This window comes from Myiozetetes cayanensis, unplaced genomic scaffold (assembly GCF_022539395.1).
Source record: "Myiozetetes cayanensis isolate MyiCay16 unplaced genomic scaffold, myiCay2020 scf19, whole genome shotgun sequence".
Lineage (NCBI taxonomy): Eukaryota > Metazoa > Chordata > Aves > Passeriformes > Tyrannidae > Myiozetetes > Myiozetetes cayanensis.
This window is the reverse complement of record NW_026087400.1, coordinates 14,581,388-14,600,469: the sequence shown is the minus strand read 5'-3', so window position 1 is coordinate 14,600,469 and position 19,082 is coordinate 14,581,388. Positions and strand designations below refer to the sequence as shown.

At 55.9% G+C, this 19,082-nt stretch overlaps 1 protein-coding gene across 12 annotated transcripts in view; it reads left to right on the top strand.

Moving 5' to 3' along the window:
* EPB41L1 (erythrocyte membrane protein band 4.1 like 1) overlaps nt 1-19,082 on the top strand; it is a 66,425-nt gene that overhangs the window by 42,314 nt on the left and 5,029 nt on the right. For 2 of the 12 annotated variants that reach the window (XM_050313487.1, XM_050313495.1), the window contains 13 exons: nt 65-240; nt 664-812; nt 1,341-1,376; nt 3,235-3,426; nt 4,715-4,813; nt 9,404-11,983; nt 12,527-12,634; nt 13,769-14,167; nt 15,580-15,666; nt 16,061-16,162; nt 16,357-16,419; nt 16,827-16,922; nt 18,497-18,577. In XM_050313487.1, coding sequence (XP_050169444.1) covers nt 65-240; nt 664-812; nt 1,341-1,376; nt 3,235-3,426; nt 4,715-4,813; nt 9,404-11,983; nt 12,527-12,634; nt 13,769-14,167; nt 15,580-15,666; nt 16,061-16,162; nt 16,357-16,419; nt 16,827-16,922; nt 18,497-18,577 — 4,168 coding nt within the window. The remainder of the gene's footprint in view (nt 1-64; nt 241-663; nt 813-1,340; nt 1,377-3,234; nt 3,427-4,714; nt 4,814-9,403; nt 11,984-12,526; nt 12,635-13,768; nt 14,168-15,579; nt 15,667-16,060; nt 16,163-16,356; nt 16,420-16,826; nt 16,923-18,496; nt 18,578-19,082) is intronic. The other 10 variants (XM_050313488.1, XM_050313489.1, XM_050313491.1 and 7 more) reach the window with 10 other exon arrangements.

Here is a 19,082-nt window from a genome sequence, read left to right as displayed (position 1 = left end):
GGGCACAGTGCCAGGGGGGCCTGGCTGGGGTTTGCTGACACCCCTCTTCCCCTCTGACCCCTAGGCTGGTGTCCCCAGAGCCACCCCCCAAGGGCTTCCTGGTGATGGGCTCCAAGTTTCGGTACAGTGGGCGGACGCAGGCGCAGACGCGACAGGCCAGTGCCCTCATCGACCGCCCAGCTCCCTTCTTCGAGCGCTCCTCCAGCAAACGGTACACCATGTCTCGCAGCCTTGACGGAGGTATGCCCCAAATTGGGGAGGGGGAGGGAGATTGGTCTGCTGGCGGGAGCAGTGGGGTGCTGCTTGGCTTGGTTCTACTTTGCCTCACTGAGTTGAGCAGGGTCACAGCAGCACTGGGGTTCCTTCTGGGGACTGTCCCCAGTCTCATCCCCATGGCAGAGGGTCTGTCCCCACCCCAAATGGTAGCTCGGATTGTGTGTGAGCAGGGGGATGTGGCAGGGCTGGGGTTGGACAGCGTGGGGACACCTTCCCTCCAGCTCCCTGAGCCTTAGGACACCTGGGACCATCTGTCCCTGCTGCAGGGCATTTGGGGCTCCTTTATCCCCAGGGAAGAGCTGGCAGGGTAGGGGCAGGGGAGGGGGGCATGAGGGAGGAATGGAGGTGACAGGGCTTGCAGTGACCCAGGCTGTCCCCCACGGGCAGAGTTCTCTCGTCCAGCCTCCGTCAGTGAGAATCATGATGCTGGGGCAGAGGGTGAGAAGGAGGACGAGGACGGTGAGTTTGGCAGCAGGAGACAGTCTGAGATGGAGGATGAGGAAGTGACCACCCCGACGAAAATCAAGGAGCTGAAGGTACAGCCGAGGTGGGCAGAGGAGGGTGGGGATGGAGGGGTAGGCAGACAGGGAACCAGGCACAGGCAGCAGGGCTGGGCTGCAGGCAGGAAGGGTCACCTCCATGCACAGTCCTCTGCAGCCCTGTCTGTGTCAGCTGAACCCCAGGCTGGTGGGACCTCTGGGATATGGCTCTTGGCCCCACCAGTGGAAGTGGGGTGGTCAAAGGGGTTTGATTTAACTGATTCCCCAGAGCCCTGCAGGTGGTCTCAAGGCTCATCCCCAGGCGGGGCTGGATCTGGGAACAGTCCAGTTCTGGGACAGGGATGGGGATGGAGGTAGGCCAGGAACATGGGTGCCCGCTCATTCCACCCACTGCCCTTGCACAGCCCACCCACTCCCTGCCCTGGTCCTTGGGCTGTCCCAGCCCATTTCAGCCTCACTTCAAGGGGAGGGGGTGTCCCTACCACCCCATCAGCTTAACTGTGATGTTTGTGACAAATTCCTTTGTAACCTGCTGGTTACTTTTAACCCTCTCTTTGCTGCCAGCCGGAGCATGAAACAACCCCCAGGCACAAGCAGGAGGTATTCTCTGTCTGGAGTATCTTAGTCCTCATTGGTGCATCATATTGTCCATCCTTCCCAAAACAACTCCATGTGTCACCCTATTTACTGGAATACAAGATGCACCGGGCAGGGGGTTGGGTGCTCGTGGAGCCCGATGAACAGACAGCTGGGGATCAGCCTAACGCACGTGGCATCTTCTATCCCACTAAGTAAGGTGGTCCTGATCCTACCTGTGAGCAAGAGCCCTCACAGGGGCAGAAGAGCCCTTGGCCCATTAGGGTGACCTGGCTTCTGTTCGTGTTACTGACCCTGCCATATCCTTGCCTTGTGTCTCCTGTGCAGCTGGTCCCATCGCTCCTGCTGCCACCCTGACCCATGCTCTGCTCTTGCCTGACCCAAACTGACTCATCACTGCCCTGCCCAGGGGCTCCACTCTCCTGCAGCCCCCCACTCCCCACAAAAGCCAGGCTGGGGCTCCCTACAGCCCTGTGGCTGCCATCCCACCCTCATGGGACAAGGGGGCTCTGAGCTGCCTCGGGGGGCCAGCACTGACACCCACCCAGTGTCTGCCCACCCTGAGAACTGGCTGAGCAGAGAACAGGGAAGCTGAGCCCTCCCTGCACAGACTGCCATGTCCAGGGTGGCCCCATCCGGAATGATTCATCCTGGCCTAAAATCCACAGTTGCTCCCTGGGAGTTTCCCCTCCAGTTACAGTGGGATGTAGATCTTCGCTGCAGCTGTTGATGGGAGCAAGCATGGCTATGTGATGGGGTTGTCCACACTGGCACCACACAGCCTCACTGTCCTGCTCAGCACCACAGGGCAGACCCTGCCAGGGCAATGGGCAGTGGGCACCAGTTCCAGCCCCCCCCGCCCACCTCATTGCTTCCTCACTGCATGTGCATGTGCTGCACCCCGGCCCGGCACACCCTGAGCCCAGAGGTGGGCACACCTGAGCTCTCCATGGCTCACACACGTGGGTCCAGGTCAGGAGTTTTCCTCGGAGTTGTGCCGAGCCTTCAGGATCTGGGAAATTTGGTGGGCTTTTTCCTAAGACTCTAATGGGTCTCTGGGCTGTTGCTGACAAGGTACTAGGGAGGTATTCAGGTGCCTCCTTTCAAACCTCAGAAGAGGTTTGAGTTTGGGTTGGAAGCAGAAACCAGGGTTCCTGCTCGGAGCTGGTTTGCCCACCTCTGTGGCAGGACGAGGGGGCCACCCTGGAGCCTGGGCCCTCGCTATGTCCTGCTCTAACACCTGAACTCCACCTTGCACTTGAGTACTCTGAGCTGTCCTCTCTCCACAGCAGGTCAGACCCACCCCACCCCAGGCTGGTCCATGGGGATCCAGGCTTGGATCCATGCTGGACATCCCTGTCCAGGTCTTGACCTCCAGCCCTGTGGCAGGGCCCATTTCAAAACGGCTCTGCTGGAAATGTCAGTCACCTGCCCTGCTGGGACAGAGCCTGGAGCTCCCTTTGAGCCTGGCATCAGAGAGGAGCAGAGGAGGCTGCTCGTGTTTCCAGCAGGGCCCCATCCCTTGCTGATCCCAAGGGAGAGCCCACTCTCCTCTCCAGGAGGCTTAGTTTGTCCTCAGCCAGGAGGACGTGGAGTCCTGGAGATGCTGCCAGGACATGCTGTGCCCTTCCCCTGCTATGTGTGTTTGGCTCTCTGCTGCCTTTCTGCTGCTTCCTGCAGTGAAAGAGCTGCTTCCCCTCCTAGTGAGACCTGCAGACCAGAGGTCTCCAACACGCTCCTCATTTGGCGACTCAGACTAAATTCTAGCCCAGCATGAAGCAAACCCTCCCAGTGCCCCTGCTCATCCCTTTGGCCTTGGCTGCTGTTTTAATCACTGCTCCCTTCCTCTCTCCTTCCCAAGTTTTTAGACAAGCCAGAGGATGTTTTGCTGAAGCATCAGGCCAGCATCAATGAGCTGAAGCGGACCCTGAAGGAGCCCAACAGCAAACTGGTTCACAGGGACCGGGACAGGAGGCTGCCTTCCTCACCAGCCTCTTCCTCACCCAAGCATGAGGATGAAACGCCAAAGGGAACACCCGAAAAGGCCAGTGAGGTTTGTTCTGCTGCTTCTCTTACAGAGGGGATCAGGATCCCATGGGGAGATGTCCCTCAGCTCTGGGGCTCTGCTCCTGTGCTGCCCCAAGGAAGCACGGTGGGAGTGACATGTTGGGGATACAGGGTGCAGGGAGGGGTGTCTCTAAGTTTTGTATCACACTAACCATTTTTACACTGCCAGTGGGAATCTCTCTGTGTGCCTGGGTGTTGCAAGGGACTGAACAGCTCTTCCTCTGGAGGTGTTTTGGGAGTACCTGAGAGTACTGTGGAAGGAAAAGGGCTTCCATGTGGAAGGCATTGGCCCATGAGATGGGGTTTTCCTCACTCCTCACACCAGCAAGCAGCCTGCAGGGCAGTGGTGGTGCAGCTTCTGCCTGAGGGTGTCTTGAGCAGAGTAGGACGAGGCACCTGCACAGAGGTCTCTTGTCTGTTGTGCTCTCAGCAGCAGGAACTGGGTGGTTTGAGGAGGTGGAGGATGAGCGGTGCCGTGCTGGCATCCCACATGCACATCTTCCCCTTTGGGTGTTCTGCCTGCTGGCTTTGCACTGGGACCATGGGGGTGATAGGAGGGTGCTGGGATTGGGGTGCCAGCATAAAGCCCCCAGTGCTGCGTGAGGGATGTGGATGTGGCACAGTTGGGTTCTTTGTAGCCTGGGGTCCTGCTGGGCTTGGTGCAGGCAGTGTGTGGCAAGAGTGTCCCCACTGCCAGTCTGGATGCTCTCTCCCCACCAGGAACCCTTCCTCCTTGCTCTCCCCTCCAGAGCCAGCTCTGTGCCCACAGTAGTGGCGTGCCTCTGGGCAGAGTGGGTGCCACACACAGGGGCTGCTCTGCCCTGGCTGCCCTCCCACCCCGGGACAGCCTTGCCATGGGGCTGGGCTGTGGGGAGGGCATAGGGCGCTGTGGGTGGCTGGGCTGGGGTCTTTCTGCAGGGCATTCGGAACATGCCTGTGTACCTACTGGTGCCCAACACTGACCAGAGACCAAGGGCTGCAGGGTGGGCTTGTGCTCCCCCCCATCAAAATGATCGGCTGGGAAGAGGAAGAGGCACTTCACCCCACATCTCTGTTACCATCAAATGTATCCAGTGCAGAGATGTGAATGGAGCATCTAAACCTGGCACAGCTGTGACCTCTGTCCATCTATCTGCCCATCCATCCACCCACCTACCCACCCTTTGTTCCTTCATTCCTTCTCAAATTCTCTCTTTCTCTCTCTCTTTCTTTGTCTCTGTCTCTCTCTGTCTCTCTCTCTCCCCATGGGTGCTGGGGTTTCCGTGCTGGCACAGACGATGGAAGAGGACATCCTAGACGATTTTGCATCAGAGCATGGAACTTCCCTAAGCATGGAGTCTTTCACGCAGAAAAGCCTTGTCTCCTCTCCTGAGGTTCTCACTATCCTCTTCTCCCCCTACTTCTTGCTTTCGCATTCTGCCCCCGTCAGTGTGGGAGTCCCCAACCTGCCAAGGGGGCTCGTGCCCTGTTAGCAGAGCTTGAGCTGTTTGCTGCCCCCCAGGGTAGGTCCCCTCTCTGGTGACAGGCAGGACCCTTCACAGGACAGGGCTGTTGGTGAAACCTGCTCCCCTGACTGTTCCCTCTGGGCTGTGAGATGGGGCCCTGGAAAGACCTCCTAGTGCAGCCCTGCTGGGTGTGGGGCTGTGCTGGAGCCCACTGCTGAGGATCCCAAGGCAGGGGTGACCCAATGACACAGGCACTCTGTTGGTGGCTGCTCCAGGTCCAGGCAGGCAGCCTCAAGTGGTTCTTAGCAATCCCTTGTGCTTTCCTTCCACTTGGGCTGCAGTTAGGATTCCCTGGGCCCAGGAACCCTGAAAGAGGGCATCTCTGGGGGCATCAGGTGTGTTGGATTCATGCCTGTGCGCAGCAGGGTCATGCTGCCGTCAAAGTCCTCACGTGGTGCCCATGGGTGAGGAGCATGGGCTCTTGGCACTGCTTGTGTGCAGGTTTATCTCAGATGAAGGGGTGTTTTCCTGGACCTCCAGGGACCAAGAGTGGTACCTTCACTGAGCAGGAGCAAGCTGGTGTTTGAACCTTGGTTCTGGTGCATTGACCACAGGCCCCAGGGGTTGGCCCAGTGGTCCTGGGGAGCACGTCCTGCCTGAGCACCCCAGGGAGTGGCAGAGGCAGCATGGGGGAGGGGGGCAGATGAGGCAGGGGCAAGGCTGTGTGCACTCTTGCTCCCTGTCATCTCCCACTGCCTGTGCAGAAATTGCCAGCGTGGGCAAGAGCCTGAATCTGGGCTGACTGGAGCAGTCCCTAGGAGACAGGATGGGTGTGAGGGAGGCTTGGACACAGCCTTGGACTTCAGTAGGGGCTCTGCAGCAGTGTCTCCTGGTCATTGCTGGCACTCTCTGTGTGCCAGTATTTCAGAGCTGGAGGACAGAAACATCAGAAGTGAGGTGCACACACATTTCTGGATTCAGAGTCTTGTCCTCTGTTCCCCGGAGACCCTTGAGGTGACAGGTATTCATCTGCTGGTGCCATGGTGGCCTCACCGGTGATTTCTCTCCAAGCATCAGTGGCTGAGACTCAGCATTTGATTTGAGGTTCATGTGGGAACTTGTCCTCCCCTGGCCAGTGGTCTCCATGGGGAATTCATGGCCCCGAGAGGGGATGGCATGAGGACAGCACATCTGCAGAGCTCGAAGCTCTCATGACAGCCAGAAAGTCCCTCAGTGTCCATGGGCTTCAGGCCCTCTGAGATTAAATGGTCTGTCACCCCTAGCCATACGTGTTGACTCTTCTGTCCATCCCTCTGTCCCCACTGCTGCTGGAGGACTGGAATGCTGCACTGTGAGGCGCCAGGAGCCTCTCCAGCTTTAGGTGATAAAGCAACCCCATGTGTTGTCTCAGCATCTCAGATTCCCTCATTCTTGCCACAAGGCTTGTGCTTTCCTCTTGGGTGAGCTGAGACTTCCCGAGAGCAAAGAACAGAAGAGACATTGAAAGATCTGAAGGGAGAAGCCTCCTGCGTGCCCTGGGCTCTGCTAGGTTGTGGCTCTCATTGGCAGGGACAAAGACTGTCTCTGCTCCCTGATTATCACCTCTTTCCACTCTATCAGCTTGCTCTCCTGTGATGCACAGGCCACAGTAGGAATTGTCTTTCTGTTCCTAGAGCAGATGAGCTGGGGGGAGAGAGGGCAGGGAAGTGTGAAAGTAAATTATCCCTTGGGAAGTCAAGGTTGGTCTACAGGTAGACCCTTCCCGGCATCATCACTTCTGAACCTCAGCTCTGCCTTGTCACATACTCTGTCTAGCCAGCCGACTGACCTCCAGAGCTCCACAAGTTCTCTGCTTTCCTGGAGGACATGTCCAAGTAACCACATATTTGCTCCACGAGTCCTCAGGCTCTGGAGACACAAGGGCTGCCACAAACTGTGGAACCAGAGCTGTGGCCAGAGCTGGCATTAAGCCCTCTAGAGCAGAGTTCAGTCAACTGCTGCCTCACCCCACAGAGTACCTGACTGTTCCCTTGGACTGGGCTGTGCTTATCCCAGAGTCTGAGGAGAAGGAAGCTGGTTTGAAATAAATCTGAAGCTTTGGGGTTTTCCTTACTGGTGAAGAGGTGCTGTCATGGATGAAGACACTGTTCCAGGCTTCAGCAGAGGTTTTGATCTACAACATCTGTCTCAGTCCTTAACTCAGAAGGAGCTCAAAGAAATTCATCTCTGCCCAGGGAAGGTCTCCTCCAAAAGACTGGTTTGCAGCTAGAGAAGAGGCATGAGAGGGCTTTGCTGAGGAAATTTGTATGTGTGCCCACAATATGTCCATCCTTGTCCTGACTGAGACAGGGTTCAGCAATGGGAACACAGGGCAGGAGCAGGAGAGAAACTGCTGCACCCTCAGGAAAGTGAGCAGTCTCCCGGCTGAGTTGCCCATAAGCATTGCTGCTGAACAGGAGGATGTGATAAGGGAATACCAGAGGCCAGCCTGGGCATTCCAGCAGCCCAGCAAGCTGCCCAATTAGGGATGATGCTGCTGTTACAGGTCAGACCCGGCTGTGAACATTCAATGTGCAGCCTGGTGCTTGTGGCAGGCACTGACAGGCTCTATTGTGATTTCCATGGACTAAGAAGAAGCAAAAACTGCATTGGAGGCAGGTCTGGAGGAAGGGACCAGGAGAGCAGATGGTGCTTGAGAGCGCACCGTGATGGGATATCGGAGAGGCTGGTGCAAATGATGCTGTGGGGAGGTGGGGGGGATGGGTCTGCTTCAGACCTGGCTGCTCAGCAGGGTGGCCTGGCCAGGCAGGGTGCAGTTGCCATGGCAGAGTCTGTGGGAAGGATCAATCTGCCACTAGTGGAGGAGGGTGCCCTCCCTGCCCTGTGAGGGGCACAGCTGGTAGTGCACAGTGCCAACCTCATGCCTATCCTGGCACTGCAAGGAGCCAGCACCTCCCTGCCCTCAGGGCTGGGTGTTTTCTTGGGGGCTAGCGGGCTGTACCCCAGCACAGTCCCCTGCGTGCTTCTCTGCAGGCACTCGGGGATTTTCAGGGGCTGCCAGGTTCTTGGCAAAGCCCAGGGCACAGGGACAGGCAGAGGGGCTGTTGCAGGTTGCTGCGGGGCAAGACCTGGGGCACTGCTGAGGGATCTGTGCTTCCTTTGGCGGCTGGTAAAGAAGGCAGGAGCTGGAATGGCATTTTTCTGCCAGGGGCTTTCACCTCTTTCCTTGTGGAAGCCCTACCACTAGTATCTGGTTTTCCTTCTTTCTCTTCTGATGTTATCTTCTCTTACCTTCCCTCTGGCTCTGCTCCCCTCTGCCCCTGCGTTTCCCGTTATCCAGTATCAGTCACTAGGTTTCCATTTTGGTGCAACTGCTCCAGACATTCTTCCTGACCCCCCTGCCTGGGGCATGGCTCACATTTCCATGGATTATTGTTCCTGATTTGAGCAGGGAGTGGGCAGCCAGACCCCTCCCTGGGAGCGCATCCTGGTGCCCCCAAGGGCCTCTGCTGCAGGCTGTGCCATGGGCAGTGCCAGCCCCATGGTGAGCCCCCAGCATTGCCCCCTGTGTGTGTTCCCCGAGGCATCTGCGGAGGTCGCTGGGCTGCCTCATGGTGCACACATTCTCCTGCCACTATATTCCTGTGGTTTATTTTCTACCTGCTGTTCCAGAAGTGGCTGGATTTTAACAGTGTGTCATTCTTGGCACTCCTGAAGCCTTCAGTTGACCTACAGGACAAATGTGGGATGTACAAGGTGTCCATAGCAGTGGTGACCTAGCGTCCCCCCACCAGCAGCACAGATACATGGTGTGGTGTGCCACATTCCTGCCGTGTGTCCATGCTGCAGGATGCTCCATGGCCTTTGCTTGGTCCTTGCTGCAGCCCCCATACCTGTCTCATCTGCCAAGCCCACGGTCCTTTACACTTGACAGGTAACCTTTTACAGGTTACATTTTCTGAACTGCTTGGTTTCAGCATTGCTGGAAACCTCTACTCAGTTATGGCTTCTGAGATGTCCCTGATCAGCTGGAAAGGAGGGATGGACTTTGGGGGGAATCTGAGCTGCAGCATCTGGTAGGAAGGGGAAAGGGCCTTTCTGATGGCTAAATGTTCATGCTCTTGGCAGTCTGACATATTCTTGGGGCACGTGGGCGAAGCTGAGAGTGAAGCTACCCAAAACATAGACCCTTGCTTCCAATGAAATCTTACCCCTGGGAATTGCTATTGCCTGCTGAAAATGGGGGTCCCAGCTGGGGACAGTGGCTAATTTCCTATCATAGCGTCAGCCCCTTATTTTCAGTCCCTCTCTCCATCAGCAAGTTGCCAGGATCTTTGTATAGACCCTGCCTCAACTCTGGCATTGAGAATACTACTACTAATACTACTAATTAGAATTATAATAATAATGATGTAGCCATTGCTGTGTGAGGCAGACCAGCTGTGCTACTTGTGCCAGCAGCAGTTGGGTGCGGTGTGTCTGATGCATTTAACTCTTCTTGCTCCAATTGCAATGCAGGGCTCGGAGCATTGGGTATTTATAGAGAGAGAAGCCCCTAGGCTGGAAGCGGTAGCTCTGAGGAAAGCTCTGGGAGTCAAGAAGGAAGAAGCACGTGTGGGTACCTCAGAGGTGAACACGAGTGTGAGCCTGTTGAAGGTAGAGGTGGCAGTAGGGAAAACCAAGGAAGTGACAGGCCAGAAAGAGCCCCCAGCTGCAGCCCCGGATACCCGGAAGAGAGCCAAAATGATCGCCAGTCCTGAGGATTTTGAGTCTGTCTGGGAGGATGAGATCTATGAGAAAGAAAGCAGAGGCAGCCCAGAAGCAGCACACCTGCCCACTGACAGCACAGAGAAGAAGCCTCAGAGCAAAGGAGCAGTCAGTGGTGAGCCGGGGCTGCCCAAGCCCTGTCAACAACCTGAAGAGAGACAAAGGGCCAAGATTTTAGGGCCAGAGCATCCCGAGGGAGAAGGCAAGGTGCTCTCCAAGGAGTGTGCTTCTGCAGCCTCCAGGAAACAGGAGGCCAGAGTGCCAGGCACAGCCACAGAGCTCCTGAAAACCAAAGTGAAGGCTGGAGATGACAGCTCAGAGACTTCTGCAACCCAGAGGATCATCTACTTAGGAGATCCAGAGGGAGAGGAGAAGGACAGTAAAACACAACTTGTCTTGGACACTAGTGGGTGGCTTGGCTTGGAGGAAATACCAGAAGCCACAGTGAACACGTCTAGGGAGGAATCAGGGCACGCAACACCAGCAGCAGAAGGGTTCCAACCCCCTTCTTCAGCAAGTCACCAACACAAGGCAGTGTCTGGAAAACCTACTGGAGCACCAGAGCAGCCCAGGATGGGCTATGACAGGACCAGCCTGGTGGGACACACCATCTCGCGGTGGGAGAAAGAGTTGTCCCTGCAGCCAGAGAAAGCATCTGCTGGGGTGCCCAGCTGTGGGGCACCTGCAGGAAGTGAAGCCCTGCCATGTGTTCAGGAGGTGGGACCAGAGGAGACAGAGCTGCAGAGCCCAGTGGGAGGCCTAAAGTCACGTGGCCTGGCAGGGGATGGCCACGGGGCTAAGGAGCACAGAGGGAGCCCAGCACAGTGCTCTGACACCTGCACAGCTGAGGAGGAGCTCTTGGGAGCAGATGGTGACAAGGAGAAAAGTGCCAGAGTGGTTCTTCAGATGGAAGAGATAGAGGCCAAGTCACCTCCCTCAGCTGTGTCTTGGCCAGGCCATGCTGTGGGGTTGGAGGGAGATAAACCCAGTGCTCCTGCCCCTCCACCCTTTCCCCAGCAATCCAGCCCTGTCCCTGTGGATTCAGCTCCAGGTACCAAGTCTGAGGGCACAGAGCTGTTTCAGAACACCAGCCCTGTGAGAGGAGTGGGCATGCCCAAGGATGTTAGCCCCTCTGTGGAGGTGGCCCTACCCAGGGAAACTGATCCTGAATCTGCAAAACAACACCAAGATATAGGATTTACCTCATGGAAACCACACCAAGGGACAAGTCTCAGTGCAGCAGAACCACCCCAAACCAGAGATATTGCAGCAGAGTCAATCCAGGTCAGAGACACAGCCACCTGGGAGGTGGCCCAGGACATGGACCCTGCCACAGCACAGAGCAAAATCCCTGGCTCCAAAATGCCACTGCAGGAGGAGAAGCCCATGATAAAAGAGTTCTTCCCGGGTTTGGGGCCCACATCAGGGAAGCTGACTGGAGATGAAGGCTGTCGGATGGAAGAACTGCCCCAAGATAACAGGCCTGGTGTGAAAGAGCTGCCCCCCCAAGCAGAAGAACCAGAAAAACAGACAGAGGCCATCATGAGAGACCTGCCCCGAGAGGGTTCCGTGGCTGGGGAGCTGTTCCACGTTGCCGATCCCAAAACACAGGAGTCACACTGGGACTCAGAGTTTAGTGTGGCACAAGATCTGCAGGGCAAGAGCCCAACAGTAGGAGAAACCACCAGGGCCAGTGACCTGGCTCCGGAGCAGCCACTGCAGAATGAGTCTATTCCCAAAGAAGCTGCTGATGTCTCACACTTCCAGTCCCCTGTATTAGGATTGTGCCAAGGAAGTGAGACGTTCCGGCTCTCTGCCTTGGTGGATGAAGGTGAGGGAGAGCTGCAAGTGAGGGATGGGACACATCAAACAGAGCCTGAGTCGTTGGTATCTGTGGCTGGGCAGGCAGGAGCTGTGTCCCAGGAGCACAGAGATGTCAACGTGGCCCCAGGAAGCTGGGAGGACAGCAAGAGCTACAGGAAAACCTCTGTGGCCTCCAAGATAAAGTTGTTCGAGCAAAGTGAAGTGGAGCGAAGGGAGGCCCAGGAGGGACAAGAGCGTGTGCCTGAAGCTGGGACATCAGCGAAAGCGAAAGGGAAGACAGCTCTGGCACGGGACATGCCTTTGAGCACCTGCCTCGCCTCACCACCAGCGGTGGAACCCGTGTCCAGTGTGAGCTCCTTGGCCCTTGGGCAAGGGGCTGGTTCAGGAGACATCTCCCAGCCTCACTCCCCGAAGGAAGATGTCTCTGTTGATCTGGAGCATGAAGAAGACAATGCTGATCTGGCCTCCCCCGACTCTGGCTGCGAGCTCACCCTGGCTGAGGCCATGGTAACTCCAATGAACTGTCTGAACAGGACGTTCATGCGCATGTTTTGTGGCTCTCTGACCATGTCCAGTGGCTCCTCACACATCCATTGACTGACAGCAGGCGCTTTGCATCCCTGTCCTTTCTGTCTGTGTGTGTGGTCAGGCTTACTGGCTGCATGCAGACCCGCTGCCCAGTTGGTTCATCAGCTTTTGTTTTGCGATCCCTGAACATTTTGGCTCCCTGGAGAATGCCGCTCACTAAACCCAAGAGCAGGCACCCAAGCTTCATGTCCAGGACCCGAAAAGGGCAACGGTGGGTGGCTGAAGGAGCTGCGACTGTCACGGGCACGCACCCCTCGGCAGCAGCGTGTCCACGCTTTCAGCTTCACCCTTGCATTTCCTACGTTGATACCCCTTCTTGCTTGGCTCACCAGCCTCCCCACCCTTCCCTGTCTTCAGCAAGCTGGTGGCTGGGTGATGAAGTAGCTTTCCTTGTTCTTGTGGGCACTAGATCAGCTCCTGCAGAGTTCATTTCCTTACAACTAACCCTTTTCTCTAATCCAGAGCAAATTTCAGGAACCAAATGGGGAAGAAAAGGATTTGTCTGACCCATCAGTAAAATCCAGCCTGAAAGAAGAGAATTTAAAAACTGCTGTTCCAGTGGTCTCCCAGGTCTCAGTGCTGTTTTATTAAGTGCTTCTCCCTGCAGTATGAGTGCTCCCCCCGCGCAACCGAGGGCTGTGCTGCCAGCTCTGCTCCTGTTGCAGGGCTGTTCTGTGTGTATTGATAGAGACACACACACACACGTGATTGTGTCTGCGTATTCCTCCTGGGGCTCTTGGACACCCTGTTTCTCATACCTCTCAACCTCCCAGCTGTGCTGAGGGAAGGGTGTGCCAGCACAGCCTGGCCCATGGGGGAGATAGCTCTGGCTACAGACATTTGGAACCAAGGTCAGAAGGTGGGTTTCCACTGGGATTAGTGGGCTTAGAGGCGTTCCTAAGGGAGAATTGGGTCTAGATGGGTCTAGATTTCCCATGGCTTCATGGCAAAGCGTGATGAGGGGATACATACCCTCTGATGGTGGAGTTGAGAGGTATGTCTATGTCTAGAGTAGAACTGATAGAGGGAGGACATCCCTTGGCTCTGACCATACTGTCAATTACACTGACCAGACACTCAGTCAGGTCACCCCTGAGACTCACCTGAGGCCTTTGGAGGGGGACGTGGTATCGGTGGGGAAGACTCACCCCAGGACAGCTGGTGGGCAGCTTCGGTGGGGCTGGTCTTCACCCTGGGGTGATGCTCTGCAGAGCCAAGTGGATGTTCAGTGGAATTGGCACACTACTTTGCTTCTCCCTCACTATGCCTGGCTGATGGGCCCTTTTCTTTCAAACTCTTTTCTCTTTCTTTCCCTCATTTGTTTTTTTGAGTCACTGACATACAATAGCCCCAGCATCTGAGCTCTTCCTGAGTGTCTCCCAACAGACCCATTGTTTTGCATCCATCTGCTTCCACTGGTGCACTGATGTGCCTCCAAGCTGGCCGAGCTTTCTTTTTGAGATGATTAATTGCCAATAGACTTTTGGCACAATCAAATTGAGTAGCCTTCTCTCCCCATCCCGCTGCAAAACCGCTGCTGTCAGAAAGGTTTCGGTCTCCATGCTTGAGTTGTGTTTGACTCTACTCTGTGATGTTTGCTGCAGCCTTCCTCCTCCTCCTGCTCCCCTGCCCCTGCTGGCACTGCCAGCACTGCCACGTGGTGCTCATGGGCTCCGTCTCTCTCTGACATTGTGTCTCATTCAGAGAGCGGGTGTGAGGGAGGGCACCGAGGAGAGACCTAAACCACCTCGGCACAGGGCCCCCGAGAGCGACACCGGCGATGAGGAGCCTGACCAGGAGAAGGACTCAGTCTTCCTGAAGGACAACCACCTGGCCATCGAGCGCAAGTGCTCCAGCATCACGGTCAGCTCAACCTCCAGCCTGGAAGCAGAGGTGGACTTCACTGTGATCAGTGACTTCCATGGCACAGCCTTTGAGGACATCTCACGGAGCCTGCCCGAGCTGGACAAGGACAAGAGTGAAATGGAAGATGAAGGCCTTGTTTCCTTCCAGCACACTGACAAAGTAGTTTCTGAACAGGAAGAGGATGTCAAAGGCAGGGAGAAGGTCTCCCAGCCCAGCCCAGATGTCTCCCATCTAGAGGTACACAAGGACACCATTCACCAGGACTGTCCCAGTGTCATCGTGCCTCTGTGTTCCTTGTCCTGGTGCCTGGCATTGCCTCCCTGGAGTGCACTTCCAGCTGGTTTGGAGGAGCACGCTGGCTTCCAAACACCCCCGTTTCCTGCCTGGTGTATTTCCCCAATGCATGCTGCGTCTGTGGTGCATGGCTCTGTTGCATGCTTCATGCATCTGCTAGCCAGGAGAAGTCACTGTCACCTCTTGGTCCCCTGTGTTTGGCTGCCCTGTCTCTTGCCCCACAACAGCATGTCATGCCGTGGGAAGGGCACATGGCACTAACCACTGACACTGGCCTCATGTCTTGCATGAATTCAGTGACCGGTTCGTGTAATGAAGAGCCTTGTGGTGCCCACTAACCCCTCTAGTCGTGCTGGGGCTGGGAGGGATTTACCAAGTGCCTTGTGGGAGTCACATCAGAGCTCCTGGAGAGTCACTCCTGTGCTGGGAGGGATTATAACAGGGGTAACAAAAATGCATGTGCATGCATGTGGCAGATGAGTGTACACACGGGGAGAGGATGGTGAAGCCAACTGCAGCTCAGTGAAGTGTGGCCTTAGCTCTGTGCTGGGCCAGAGCCACTTTCTGCCTGGTCAGCCTGTGGGCAGACTCCAGCTGTGACAGGTAAGTCCCTAGTCCTGTCCAGAGCTGCCAGGGTGCTAGAACCAGGGAAAAGCTGCAAAATTAGACAGAGCTTTCTCTGTGACAGCCTTAAAACCTTGTGCAGAGCATCTGATGCCATAGTCATGGGAGATCTGCTCCATATGCCCCATGGCCAGTGTGGGCAGCTGGCTTGGGAATGCTGAACACTGGCTAAGCATCCCCTGTGCCCTTGGTAGTGCCGGTTTCCTGTAGTGGGGAAGTAGTGGATGCCTGTCTCTGTTCCCCTGGGGCTCTGACACCCCAGGTGTAACCAGAGCCTCCCAGAGCTGGTGCAGATCATAAACCAGCTGCAGCACATGGGTGAAACTGATTTGGTGGGTCTCACCTACCTTTTGAAGACTAGTTTGAACTAACGCATGGTGTCTCTATAAATCTATCCAAAAAATCCCCGAAAACCCCAGGTACAGAGCATCGGGTCTCATTTGGGGTGTGTGGGTCACAGGGCACTGTGGGTGGTGGCTGTCTGCCCAGGGCAGCAGCCTGGCCCCTGCTCTTTGCAGGATAGGGCTCAGTAGGACACTTGCAGGATGTCAGATATGCGTGACAGGTTTGCTCTGCTGGTTGGGGCTGGTGCACAGAGAGCATAGAATCAGAATGGTTTAGGTTGGAAGGGACCTTAGAGATCATCTTGTTCAAACCCCCTGCCATGGGCAGGGCACTCAGAGCTGTTGGCATTGTGCCCCAGGGCCTGACTCGCTCTGTTTCTCCTGCAGCCATCAGCCCCAAAAACAGATGCTGCGATGGTCGGCCTGGGGCTGGGTGTGAAGAAGCCTGAAGCAGATGGCTCTATTCCCCAACAGGTTAGCACCACAGACACAGTGCAGGTGATGTGGTGGCTCCATCTTCTGTGGCCCTGCTCCCCAGTGCCAAACCTCAGGCAGCTGGGAGCGGGGGGGGACTGAATAGGGTGGTTGGGGGCCTCTGCTCACCCTCGGCTTGCTAAATTCCCCAAAACACTAACCAAAGCCCACCCGGAGATATTTTCTGTGTCTCTGGTCCCATCTGCCATGCTGCTGGGCAGTGCTGGCACACGGGAACATCTCCAGAGGGTGACAGCCATCAGCTGCATTGCACGTGTCTCTGGCCTCATGGTCTGCCCTGGCATCCTCTGGCAGCAAGGGACAGCCACACTGTCACTGTGAGTGTCACCTACTCCATGGCACTTCCAAGCTCACCTGGTTTCCTTTGCCCCAGCAGGTGGACGGAGGCACCCCAGGCAGCAGGGACACCCCGAGCAGCAGGGACATCACTGCCACTGCCCAGGCTGGCACCACAGAGACGGCACTGGTGACCTCAGTAAGTGGGACTGGCCTCTCGAGGGGCAGAGGAACTGCTGTCCCCTGGGGTCCCTCTGCTCCAGCAGGGGCAACTGGGGCCAGCTGTGCTATGAGGGACCCTGCCTCACCAGAAGAAGTGTCTGTGCAGGGTGACCTGCCATGTTTGCCCCCATGTTGTGTCTGAGCCAACGTGCCCATCTGCTCTTCTTTCAGGATCACAGCACCAAGGCTGGGAAAGGGGCCGTTCCCACCACAGAGCTTCGCTCCCTCTCACCGGTGAGGGGGGACATGGTGCCACCAGCCAGGCTAAGACTTGAGGGGAGGGTGGGGGAAGGCAGCCTTGTGGGGCTGTGAGGACCCCTTCCCATCTTCCCAGCACTGGCACCCTTGGCTCATATGTTGGCACTGGGAAGAGCAGAAGGATGCTCAGAAGGATGGGGAGCAAGACAGCAGGGGACCTCGGCATGTGGCCTTTTTCCTATGCCAGATACACACCTTGAGTATCTGCCTGAGAAGGATATTTCCCCAAAAATACCCAGCCCCTGGTGCAGTGGATACGATACTCCTAGCCCTGGGTGTCCTGTGGAGCCACCCAAGGCCAGCCAAAAATCTTCTGATTCCCAGTCTTCTTCAGGAGGCTCCCCTGTGACAGTCTCCTAATCCCACTGCTCTGTGTCCCACAGATCTCCAGCGGCTCTGCTGGGAAGGAGATGCTCACCAGCATATTCAGTGCCACTGCAGAAACTCTGTCCACTTCCACCACCACCCATGTTACCAAGGTGAGAGCAGCTCCGGAGGGGGCAGCTGGAGGGTCCTGAAAGCCACTGGAATTAGAGGATGGGTGGATTTATACTGTGACTAGTACAGCAGAAAGTGCCCTTCTCCTCCTTACAAGTGAAAAGGTGTGTGTGCTGTCCCATGGGAATGGGGAGCCTGCACAGTGCCCCGCTCTGAGTGCCCTGTGCCTGGCCCAGCCCCGTGCACTGCCTGTCCCAGCCAGCCAGGTGTGACCACAGGGGACAGCAGGCAAGGACAGCCAAGTGTCTGGTGGGCACGCAGCCCAGTGTGGGCCATGGGGAGTGATGGTGGAAAATGAAGGAGGCAAAGCTGCAGCAGAGGATCTCACCCATGGCCATTTCATCCCCAAATTAAGTACACGCTCTTCTTAGAGGCACCCACAAGGATCAGTGAAGTCCAGCTCCTGGGGAACACCCTAACAATCCCACCATGTGCCTGAGAGTGTTGTCCAAATGCTTCTTGAACTCACACAGCCTTGGGGCCGCAGCCACTGCCCTGGGGAGCCTGTTCAGTGCCAAACCACCCTCTGGGTGAAAAACTTTTTCCTGATATCCAGCCCAAACCTCCCCTGACGTAGCTCCAGCTGCTCCCTCAGGCCCTGCCACTGGTCAGAGAGAGAAGAGATCAGTACCTGCCCCTCAGAAAGATGCTGAAGACCCCAATGAGGTCTGACCTCAGTCTCCTCTTCTCTAGGCTGAACAAGCCAAGTGACCTCAGTCATTCCTGACATGGCTTCCCCTCAAGACCCTTCAACATCCTTATGGTCTCCTTTGGATGCTCTCTAATGGCTTTTTATATTATAGTGCCCAAAACTGCACACAATATTCAAGGTGAGGCCGCCCCAGTGCAGAGCAGAGCAGAGCAGAGCAGAGCATTACAATCCCCTCCCTCAATTGGCTGGCAATACTTTGCCTGATGCCCTCCAGGACACAGTTGGCCCTCATGGCTGCCAGGGCACTGCCAATTCATATTCAACAAGTGACAAGACAAGAGGAAATGGCCTCAAGTTACACCAGGATGGTTTAGATTGGATATTATGGCAGTTTTTTTCACTGAAAGGTGGTCAGGCACTGGAACAGGCTGCCAAGGGCAGTAGTGGAGTCATCATCCCTGGAGGAATTTAAAATATGTGTAGCTGTGGCACTTGGGGACATGGGTTAGTGGTGGCCTTGGCAATGCTGAGATGGTGGTTGAACTAGATGATCTTAGAGGGCTTTGCCAACCTAAATGGTTCTGTGATTTTATAAATGACAGCAGAAGCTCAGTGAGGCACCTGAGCAGAAGGATGTGTGCCACCCAACCCGTTTCCTTCCTCTCACCTGTGGCCAGCTGTGTCTCACTAGTTCTCACCATGCACTGAGTCACGGATAGTGACAGATAATTCAGCAGATCTGCTGAATTATGGGGCCAGTTCCCATAATGGGGTCAGTTCCCATTATGGGGTCAGTTGCCAAGATGATGCTGGGGTTGTCCCTCCTCACATGAGCATAGCTACACCCACCCAGAGCTGGCTAGTGGGACAGCTGGGGTGAGTGCTTTCTTTCTCCTTGTGCAGACTGTGAAAGGGGGATTTTCTGAGACCCGGATAGAGAAGCGCATCATTATCACAGGAGATGAAGATGTGGACCAGGACCAGGTAGGAGCAGGACGACCCAGCTTTGCCCAGCTGTGGCTGTCCCCAGATGCAGTATCACATAGTTCTACTTCTGGCTCATACTTGTTGCAGTTTTGGGGGCTTTCTGGAGGGTCACTCCCGGCCGCTCTGTGAAGGTTTCCAGGGCTGAGATCGCCTCCCCTCCGCCCGTCCCTCGTGGCAGGGACAGGCAGCGGAGGCCCCTATGCCAGGAGACAGAGACCACACAGCACACAGGGAGTCCAGCAGCGAAGAGAGGCGAAGAGCGCTTTATTGATCTAACAACGGTTTAAGTGCCCTTTGGAGGGATCCCAGGGTGACCAGTGAGAATACAGGACATCTTACAAACAACCAATCATGACAAGGGGTTAACAACCAATAGATGAGTTTCTAGTTATCTCTCAGACATTCCACAGGTACAGTGAGGGGTTTATGGGAACAAGAAGGGTTACACAAAGGTTTAAAATCACCATCTTGGACACGTGGTCAATTTAACAATATTACAAGC